Source organism: Propithecus coquereli, unplaced genomic scaffold (assembly GCF_000956105.1).
Source record: "Propithecus coquereli isolate 6110/MARCELLA unplaced genomic scaffold, Pcoq_1.0 Scaffold73, whole genome shotgun sequence".
Classification (NCBI taxonomy): Eukaryota; Metazoa; Chordata; class Mammalia; order Primates; family Indriidae; genus Propithecus; species Propithecus coquereli.
This window is the reverse complement of record NW_012153396.1, coordinates 1309754-1320842: the sequence shown is the minus strand read 5'-3', so window position 1 is coordinate 1320842 and position 11089 is coordinate 1309754. Positions and strand designations below refer to the sequence as shown.

Genomic DNA, 11089 nt, shown 5'->3' with positions numbered 1-11089 from the left:
AGTCACTGCTCGCTCCGGTTTCCTGAGGAGCGGCTCGTTCTGCCTGACCCGGAAGTGCTCCTCCTTTCGGTGGCCGAAAAAGGGGACCATAGATCGCTGGAGTGTGGAAGTAGCGGTCGTGCACTGTCGTCAGTATGCAGCGGTTGCTTTTTCCGCCCTTGAAGGCCTTGACGGGGAGCCAGTTTCTCCGGCTCCTGGTTCCCAGGGCGGCGCCTAGAGCACAGGTACCGCACTGCAGCGAGCTCCGAGTCTCGGAAGCGGGGATGGGGTGAAAGGGCCAGGATAAAGGTAACAGAGCCTCGCATCACGTTTCCAGAGTTTCTTACAGTTCATCCACAATGCATTTTCTTGTGTTCAGAGTCCCTGGGTTCAGGACCTGCCACTTACTGGCTGTGTGATATTGGCCAAGTTACTTGAACTCTCTGTGCCTCAATTTCCTTATCTGTAAAATGGGGATAACAATACCTACTTTGTAAGGTTGTTGTGAGGACATACTTTAGTATACCTCAAAGCTTTAGTACATGGTAAAAGCTCAGTAATTTTTACCCGTATTGTTGATTTTTGCTAAAAGGCCTCAAGTAGTTAGTTTAGGAACTATAACCTCATTCCACACAGAAGGAAATTGAGCCTTAGAGTTACTTGTCTAAAGTTATTCAGTTAATCAGAAGTAGGAAACTAACGTGGATCTTCGTACTTTTCAAATTGGAGTCAGAAGAGGGCATGTATTTGTTTAACTAAAAATTATCAAGTGATTATTATGTATTAGGAACCAACAAGAAAAAGATAAATACCACAAGGGTCCTGCCCTGGTGGAAGTCACATTTCGTTCATTTGTTAATTCGTTTGTCAAATTTTTATTGAAGTTTTGTTAAGTAAAGGAATGGTGTTAGAAAGAAAATTAGCTGGAGGGAAAAAGCAAGGCAGACCAGACCCTTCTGTTCCAGAGCTCCGAGTTTAGTAGGAGATACAAATGAACCTGAAAGTACAGTCATGTGCTTCATAACAACATTTTGGTCAATGACAGACCACATATACTACAGTGGTCCCATAAGATTATAATGGAGCTGCCTTATACAGGTGTACCATTTTTTATCTTTTAGGCCATTTTTTTTTTTTTTTTTTTTTTTTTTTTTGAGACAGAGTCTGTGTTCCCCGGGCTAGAGTGCTGTGGCGTCAGCCTAGCTCACAGCAACCTCACACTCCTGGGCTCAGGAGATCCTACTGCCTCAGCCTCCCGAGTAGCTGGGACTACAGGCATGCGCCACCATGCCCGGCTAATTTTTTCTATATATTTTTAGTTGTCTGATTAATTTCTTTCTATTTTTAGTAGAGACGGGGTCTCGCTCTTGCTCAGGCTGGTTTCGAACTCCTGAGCTCAAACAATCCGCCCGCCTCGGCCTCCCAGAGAGCTAGGATTACAGGCGTGAGCCACCGCACCCGGCCTAGGCCATATTTTTAATGTACCTTTTTCTATGTTTAGATACACAAATATTTACCATTGTGTTACAGTTGCCTACATTATTCAGTATAGTAACATACTGTACAGGTTTGTAATCTAAGAGCAATAGGCCAGGCTGGGCACTGTGGCTCACACCTGTAATCCTAGTACTCTAGGAGGCTGAGGTAGGAGGATCACTTGAGGTCAGGAGTTCGACATAAGAGCAGTAGGCCATTATCATACAGCCTAGGTGTGTAGTAGGCTATACCATCTCAGTTTGTATAGGTACACTCCATGATGTTCACTCAACGACGAAATCACCTAAGGATGCATTTCTCAGAACACATGTCCTTGTCGTTAAGTGGTGTATGACTGCTGCACATTACAGTGTATTAAGGGATGTGATAGGGGAGGTACAGTGTGCTGTGGGAGTGACCTGTTCCAGACCTTGGAGAGTCTGAGAACACTTCCCAGAGCAGGTGATGTCTAAGCTGACATCCGCATTAGGTATTATCAATCAGGGGAGAGGGAGTGTCCCAGCCAGAGAGAAATTGTGTTTAAAGACCCAGAAGAGGCCAGGAACGGTGGCTTATGCCTATAATACTCAGCACTCTGGGAGGCTGAGAGGTGAGGATCTCTTGAGGCCAGGAGTTCAAGACCAGCCTGGGCAACATAGTAAGACCCTGTCTCTACAAAGAAATAAGAGAAATTAGCTAGGCACGGTGGTATGCACCTGTATTCCCAGCTACTTGGGAGGCTGAGACAGAAGTGTCGCTCGAGCCCAGGAGTTGGAGGTTGCAGTGAACTATGATCACACCACTGCGCTCTAGCATGGGTGACAGAGTGACACTCTGTCTCTAAAAAATAAATAAATACCCAGAGGAGAAAGAAAATAATATGTGTCTAGGTGTAGAAGTCTGGGGGAAGTATGCAGAGACTAGAAGATTCATGTAGTGTTGGGATGGATTGGAGTGAGGCAAGACTTGAGACAGGAAAAAACAGCTGGAAGGTAGATGCAGTAGTCCAGATAAGAGGTGATGATTTACCAGGGCAGAAGCTGTGGAGATGTAGCCATACAGAGGGTACTTTACCCTCGTCAGAGTGAGATTGAGTGTGGGTAACAGCCTTTCTCTGTTTCTCTCATTGTAATTTGTCTGTCTTGATCCTTAGTGTGGTTGCAGCTGTGGCATCAGGTGCTCTTTGAGGCCAGGGCAGTACAGCACCATCTCTGAAGTAGCTTTGCAATCTGGAATGGGTACAATGACCCTTCCCTCAAAGGCTGCTGAGAGGGTGGTGGGCCGATGGCTCCTGGTCTGCAGTGGAACAGTGGCTGGAGCAGTTATTCTTGGTGGAGTAACTAGGTGAGTAATTTGCTCATAGTGACTCAGGTATTTGGATCATCAGTAGAAGCACAGGGTAACTGAGAAGAAAGGGATCTTAGGGATCATCTAGTCTAGTCCTTCATTTTACACACGGAGAAACTGGGGCGGTAAAGAGGGAACATGTCTGATAGCTTGCCCTGCCATAGAACACTTCAGTGTTTTATTAGTAGTAGCTTTTCATAAGGACTGGTTTAGGTCTTAACTGGGATTTGGGCATGGTTGTGTAGATTTTCTCTTTCCAGTCAGAGTTCACGTTTGTCTCAAAACTTTTCTTATAGTTTGTTTGTTTGAATTAAACCCCATTAAGTTTCATACATCACAATTGGTTCATATGTCTGTTAGGTTTCTGTAAATCTCTAAAGAGCCTTTATAGATTTAGACTCCTCCCTCCCTCCTTTTTTTGTTGTTGAAGAAGCTTGTCTGTTACCCACAGTCTAGATTGTGCTGATTGCAGACCTGTGGTGATGTTTAACATGACCCTTTGTCCACTATATTTTCTGTAAATGGGTAGTTGCTTGATCAGATTCCGATTGAGAACAAGGGGGCAAAATACTTCATAGGTGATTAAATATTCATGAATAACTGGTGTCTATTAGAGATGTCAACAGCCATTGATTACCATTGCCTAAGTCCATCATTTCATTTTAGTTGAAAAACTGTAATATTTTATTAGCTGAACTCTAAAGAAAAATTTTCTCTCATCAACAATTTGGTTATCTCAAGGTACAGTTTGTACAGGAAAGGCAGGATAAATACTTGATTCTTTCCCTTTATTTACCAGCTTTCAAAATAATAAATTGCTTCCCAAGATCCTCCAAAGACAAAGTGTTTGAGTTTTTAAAGTATTATTATGAGCTATGTTTAAACACATTTGATATGTTTCAGTCCATTGCAATGATGGTATTGATGATTTGCTCAAATTATCACATCTTTAGTCAGGGGGAATCCCTTGAAATTGGCTCTGGCATCTTTGACAGGGCCCTAGTCACCTTTGATAGCTTCCTTGCTTTTTAGTATAATAAGATGGTCCGGGCTCATCTTCCACATTTCTTGCCTCAGGCCTAACATCAGCCTTTTACTGTAGGAACCCTAACTCCTTTTGATGAAAATACTTTCTGGTTTTAATAAAAGATGTCTTCCTCAAATTCTTTCCACATTCCCTGTGCCCTTATTTCAGAATACCTTATGTGTCATATAGACTCTTATGGGAAACTGCAGCAAATTTGAATTTTATTGTCTTCAGATTCACTCAAGAACCTAAACTTGTATACCTCTAACAAATCTCTTTTCCCTGTATAAAGAATGTTGGTTATGCATTTAGGACATATTTCTTTGGTCTAGGGGTTGATTTTGCCTGTTAAGGAATGCGAGTGAAAGAAAGAAGTGGGGAGAATTGAATGAAAGGATTGAGAGAATATGGGGGTAAAGAAATTTGGACCAGATGATAGCTGTTTCTGACAAAATTCTAAGCAGAAAGAGAGAAAGGTGTCCAAAGAGGAAACAATGAAACTATGTGTTTACTTTTAGAGGGGTTAAGTTCAGTTCCACTTGTTGCTCTAAACCCTTTATGAGTAATCCAGCATTACGCACACATCCCAAAATTTCTTTCCTATCTTAAGGTTGACAGAGTCTGGCCTCTCGATGGTAGATTGGCATTTAATAAAGGAGATGAAGCCACCTACAAGCCAAGAGGAATGGGAAACAGAATTCCAAAGATACCAGCAATTTCCAGAATTTAAAATGTAAGTATTAGAGGTACTAATAATCAGGTAAACATCTCACTAGGCCCATTCAATCTTCTGCTTATTTAAGCCCTTCAGAATGGTTAGATTCCTTTATTTCTTGATCTTTAGCTCATTTATGTTTAGTGAGCCTGTTCTAAGCCTCCAATTCCAAAGCCATCCTGAGGTCACTGATGAGGAAGAGGGCAGGCGTACCAAGCTGCAAGACTGAGAATGTTTCTGCATTTTGTAGGAAAATAAAAATCAGATGGACGTTGCCTCATTCTTCTTTTTTGACTTCCCATTTTACCCAGCTTGAATCATGATATGACATTGGCAGAATTCAAGTTCATCTGGTACATGGAGTACTCACACCGGATGTGGGGTCGCCTTGTAGGCCTCGCATACATCCTGCCTGCTGCCTACTTTTGGAGAAAGGGCTGGCTCAGCCGTAGCATGAAAGGACGTGTTCTTGCCCTCTGTGGCTTAGTCTGCTTCCAGGTAAGATTTATTATTCAAGATTGGGAAACCAGAGATGCTCCCAGGAGCTTCCTAGTTGGTATTGTTTTTAAGGAAGTAATCTTTGAGGTACTATAACAGAGTAAGAGCATGTGTCATAGGCCTGGCTTCAAGCCCCAGCTCTGCCACTTAGGGCAAATCATGTAACCTCTATAAGCTATGATTTTTTTACCTGTAAGTAGGGTAATTATAGTGCCTACCATTTAGAATTGTGTGACTATTCAATGGGATGATGCATATAAAGTACTTGGTTTAGTGCCTGGAATCAGTAAGCACTCAGTAGTATATTTTCATGTGCCACAAGAAGTGGAGTTACTTTCCCATCATGGCTCTCCTCTTGGGTTCTTGTCTCTTCCCTTTTTCTAACTTGCCTGCTGTGGGAAAGTGGGATCCCTATGCTAGAATGGCTACAGAAGCAAGTCGGAAAGTTCCAAAAGAGAGAAGCATTCTGTGGGATGAAGTATCTTAGAATATAGATACAGCTGAGAGATATTCAAGTATAAATGGTGACTAAAATCACATAAGTAGGCTGGGTGCTGTGGCTCACACCTGTAATCCTAGCATTCTGGGAGGCCGAGGTGGGAGGATCCCTCCAGGTCAGGAGTTTGAGACCAACCTGAACCAGAGCGAGACCCTGTCTCTACTAAATATAGACAGAAATTAGCTGGACAACTAAAAATATATATAGAAAAAATTAGCTGGGCATGGTGGCACATGCCTGTAGTTCCAGCTACTCGGGAGGCTGAGGCAGAAGGATTGCTTAAGCCTAGAAGTTTAAGGTTGCTGTGAGCTAGCCAACAGAGCGAGACTCTGTCTCAAAAAAAAAAAAAAAAAACCTTACAGATTTTTATGATTTCTCCCCAAAACTTTTATAATTGTCATGCAAATACAATTTTGGGCCCTTTTATATATTTGGATTACACTTCAATAAAACGTTATTCTAAAGAGTGGTTAAATATTAATGGCAAACTATGTGGAATTGTGGGTAGGTCTTGACTTTTGGGACCCTGGGTATATGGGAGGGTATGGAAGGAGGAAGGGTTAGCTAGGGATACTCATGATAAAACTCACTTCCTCAGTAAAGTTGAACGGTTTCAACCTTGTTTTATTTGCCTCTTCTCTTTGGGGTTCTAGGGTCTGTTGGGATGGTATATGGTGAAAAGTGGATTAGAAGAAAAACCAGACTCTCACGACATCCCTCGGGTCAGCCAGTATCGCCTTGCTGCCCATCTGGGATCAGCCCTTGTTCTTTATTGTGCCAGCTTATGGACCTCGCTCTCACTGCTGCTCCCTCAGCACAAGGTAGACATTGTATACACGTAACTCTTCAAGACCCTGCTTTCAGTTCTTTTAGGTATATATCTAGAAATGGAACTATTGGATCATATAAGAGCTGAATATTTTGTCAGTATTTTCTATTGGGGCAGGTGAAACACAAATTGAAAAAAAAAAAAAAAGGGAAAGAGTCCCAACAACAAGAGATATCCTAGCCCCTTTAACTTTGACTCCAGAGGGATAGTGGACGGTGAGGCAGGGAGGGTTAGAACAGACTTATTTCTGAACTTCTGGTGGTATACAAGAGGCGTCTTGTGGTGTTTGTTAAATGAGGACCTGCCATTCAAGTCTAACAATATAATAAATCTTAGTGATTTTGTCTAAAAGTATTTTTCTCTACGCTGATGAAAGGAAAATACTGGTTTTTATATTTTATGCTTTGATTTAGAAGCAAGGTAAGACTTTTAAGGCCTTAATTAATTATATCACCAGATCCTTGTAGGACATTTTTTCCCTAGTATTTAAAAAAAATGAGTATGATATTAGATATTAAAATCAACGGTTAACCTGAGTAAACTGTTCATGGAGAGAAGTTTGAGATGACAGTAGGACTCTTGAGTAGAATCATCCATTAGGTACTTGGAGCTAGTGGCTTAGATCCCATAAAGGACTGGAGGTGTTGACTTGGGAGTCATTCCCACAGAGAAGCCAGACTGAGTTGAAACATTGATATTATAGACAATCCACATCTGAATAATTCCTGTTCTTCTGACTTTCAAAGCCAGACTTCTAAAATGAATTGCCGATATTTATAGCTTCACTTCCTGACACCCATTCCTTCTTTTCAATCCCTATTATTGTCTTCCCCACCCAACCCTATACATACACATTTATACATATATACACACTTGCTCTCTACTGAAATTGTACTCTTAAAGGTTACTGATGACTTTCTATCTATTCTTTTTCTCTTTTTATTTATTTACATTCCACTTAATTATGGAAAGGATTTGAGATGATAGTCAATTAGCCATATGGTGCTATGCTGTCTAACCCAGTAGCTACTAGCTACATATGGCTATTTACATCTTAATTAATTAAATAAAATTAACTTTATTTAAATAAGCTTTGTATTTACTTAAACTTTATATTTAAATAAAATTAACTATTTTTCAGCCACACTAGCCATGTTTCAAGTTCTCATTAGGCACAGGTGATAGAAACATTTCCATCAACACAGAAAGTTCTATTGGACAGCGCTAATTTACTGTCCTGTGATATCTTGGTAATGTTACCTAACTTTCATATACTAGATTGTAAACCAGTTGAGGGTAGCATTCTGACTTAACGCCTTCGTATCTTTATTGTCACCTGTTTATAAAGTTCTTAACAAATATTTGATGATTCACTGATCAGTATCAGAAGTTGACTATAGTAAAAACAAAAACAAATTTTGACTTTACCAAAAACACTAAATGCAGAAATCTCCACTCTAAGCATTTTATGCAATTTTGATTCTAACTGTATTTGCTAAGCACCAGTATCACACACAACTTGAAAATTCTGTCCTATATATTAAGCCACATCATTTCAACTATGATGAAGCATTTTTCCCCTGAATAATATAAGTCATTCAGTTATTGAACAGATACAATATGAGTATCTATGTGCCAGTCACTAGGCTAGGATTACTATAGTGAGATAGACAGATGGCAGTTTCTGCCTTCACAAAACTTACAGGATAGCAGGGAAGACAGATAGTAAATGTGTAATCGTGATAAAATATGATGCGTGTTGGAACAGAGTATCTGCTGGGAGTACTTAACTTATTCTAGGGGTCAGAGAAGATCTGATCTTAAGTTGTCACTTGGGTTTGGCCTTGAAGATCTTTGTTGCCTCTCATGGTTCCTGCAATATAGTTTATCTGAATGATTTTGTTTCTTATTTAGTTGCCTGAAACCCGTCAACTCCTGTGGCTGAGACGATTTGCTCATGGAACAGCAGGTCTAGTGTTTCTTACAGCTCTCTCAGGTAGGAGTCTTCTGATCAAATGTGGCCTGTGTGTGTTCCATGCTGAGGTGGGATATCTTGCCTAATGCTTTGCTCCTTCCTCCTGCATCTTCATATTCCCCTTTGACACTTGTCTCTCATACCCACCATCTTCACCCTCTGTTTTCTATTCCTTCTCCCTTCCAAAAATCCTTTCCTGTCAGTTGAACAAAATATTGAACATCTACCTCGATCCAGACTGCCTAGGTTCAAATCCTAGCTTCACCACTATATGGCCTTGGCAAGCTATATAACCTCTCTGTGCCTCAGACCTTATCTATAAAATAGAGATTATGACAATGGTATGAGTAATATATGTGAAGTGCTGAGAACAGTAGCTGGCATGTAGCAAAGGCTATGTGTTAGCTGTTGTATTATTATGCAAACATTATAATATATGTAATTTATCATATTACACCCAAATGGGTCAGACCAAAGGCCTTGCCCTTAGAGATGGTTAAAGGTGGGAAGTTCATTGGCGTAGAGAGACCAACACAGGTTTTTCTTTCTTTAAACCACACCTCCACCTCTACCTCTCTCACTGTAGAACTGCACTATCCAATAGAGGAATCCATAGCCTCATGTGGTTATTTAAACCTAAATTAATTAAGAGTAAATAAAATTTAAAACTTAGTTCTATAGTCATACCAGCCACATTTCAAATGCTAAATAGGCACATGTGGCTAGTTACTGTTATGCCCAGCACAGATATAGAACACTTCCATTCTTACAGAAAGTTCCATTGGATAGCACTCCCTGAAATAAAAATGATTCAAACTAGTGATCCACTCAACTCTTTTCTTTTTCTTTTTCTTTTTTTGGTATGAAGTGTGAATTTTGACTTGATAAGTGGCATTCACAAAAATAAGAAATGTGTTCCAAACTTCTCTGAATTTTCTTTGATCATAAATAATGGATCAGTCATCCATTAATTCATGGGTACCCTCTTTATGTGTTTCTCTAGGATTTAGTTTTTATAAGTTTTGGGGTTTTTCTCATTTCTGTTTATTCAACAGACATTTATTGAATACTTAGAGAAGACAGATAATGCACAATAAAAACAAAAACATTAGTGGACTGGGCACAGTGGCTCATCCCTGTAATCCTAGCACTTTGGGAGACTGAGGCGAGAGGATTGCTTGAGGCCAGGAGTTCAAGACCAGCCTGAGCAATAACAAGACTCTGTCTCTACAAAAAATACAAAAATTAGCCAAGTGTGGTGGCATGCACCTGTAGTCCCAGCTACATGTGAGGCTGAGGCAGGAGGATGGTTTGAGCTGAGGAGTTTGAGGTTGCAGTGAGCTATGGTGATGCCACTGCACTCTAGCCCAGGCAACAAAGTGAGACCCTGTCTCCAAAACAAAAACAAAAACATAATGTGTCAGATGGTAGTCACTGCTGTGAAGAAAAATAAAGCCAGAATAAGGAGATAGAGAGAGGTGGGATAGGGGAGTGCCATTTTATCTAGGATCCTTAAGGCCGAGCTCTTTGATTAGGTGATATTTGAGTGGAGATCTGAGGAAGTGAGGGTATCAGCTGTGCAGATATCTGGGGAAAGAGATTTCCAAAATAGATCAATAGTACTCAGTGGTGGGTGGGGAGGGCATCAGTATCACTAAAGGAATTTTTCCAAACCTATATGCCTCTACCCCCAGAGCTTCTTGTCCACTTCTCTAGGAAAGACAGAATCTTGGAGTGGGAGCAGGTAAGGATTCAGGGGGTTTAAGTTTCCATGGTGATTGTAATATATATTCGCTGTTTGAGAACCTCTGTTGTAGGTCTTACTAGTTAGTCTCTGACTATTCCCTTTGTCTAACTCTGGGATAATAGGCCTTTTCTGTGTCAGAACTAGTATTTGGTTTCTTCTTTCTCTCGTTTTAATAAATACTGTTTACCTTGGACTACAGGGGCTTTTGTGGCAGGGCTGGATGCTGGGCTTGTTTACAACTCCTTCCCCAAAATGGGAGAATCCTGGATCCCAGAGGACCTCTTTACCTTCTCCCCCATCCTGAGCAATGTTTTTGAGAATCCCACCATGGTGCAGTTTGATCACCGGATTCTGGTAAGTGTGACTAGTGGTTACCTACCAGAGAAAACACTTGGAGCCTCTCACAGGTATTGAGGTGTCAGGGAAGCACTGATGGCAACCATGAGAGAGTAGAGCAGGAATTCTATTTCTTCTTCTTTTTGGAAGCAATTCTATGACTATTTCTTTGATCTGATGTCTTTGTCCTCATTACTTATATCCTCTCCAGCCAAATTCTAGCTTTCAGGATATTGCCAGCTTCTTAAAGTGCGAATATGCCTTTCACCACCTGGCAGATGATAACATCCCTCAATCCTGCATATACCGAGAGTCATTTCAGCAGAATTGAAGCTGAGTAGAGAGGACATTGCAGAGACCATGATTGCCAAGCACATAGCTATCAGAGCTGAACCAGAACCCCAAGGGCCAGGAGCTGCAGCAGTACTTTTCAGTGTATTTAAGCTAATATGTTTTGAGGGTCTGCTATGGGCCATGTAAGATTGGCTTGGCAGCCTGGGCGTGATGAATGGGAGCAGGGAAAGATCAGTGGCAAGGAAATGGTGAGAAGCAGCAGTGCTGGTATGCAATGCGGGGGAAAGAGGGCATCAAAGCTACGTGCTGGGAGTGGGAATTGAGAAGAATGGTGAATCTGAGAGAGGATTTATTTATTTATTTATTT

The 11089-nt window shown here is 41.0% G+C and overlaps 1 protein-coding gene across 2 annotated transcripts in view; it reads left to right on the top strand.

The window, feature by feature from the left end:
• Nucleotides 1-9: 9 nt before the first annotated feature.
• LOC105824326 (cytochrome c oxidase assembly protein COX15 homolog) overlaps nucleotides 10-11089 on the top strand; it is a 14602-nt gene continuing 3522 nt past the window's right edge. The window contains exons 1-7 of one of the 2 annotated variants that reach the window (XM_012661738.1): nucleotides 10-224; nucleotides 2609-2799; nucleotides 4440-4562; nucleotides 4856-5042; nucleotides 6195-6362; nucleotides 8285-8366; nucleotides 10292-10446. In XM_012661738.1, the coding sequence (XP_012517192.1) occupies nucleotides 135-224; nucleotides 2609-2799; nucleotides 4440-4562; nucleotides 4856-5042; nucleotides 6195-6362; nucleotides 8285-8366; nucleotides 10292-10446 (996 nt within the window). In that variant the 5' untranslated portion in view covers nucleotides 10-134. The other variant, XM_012661739.1, reaches the window with a different exon arrangement.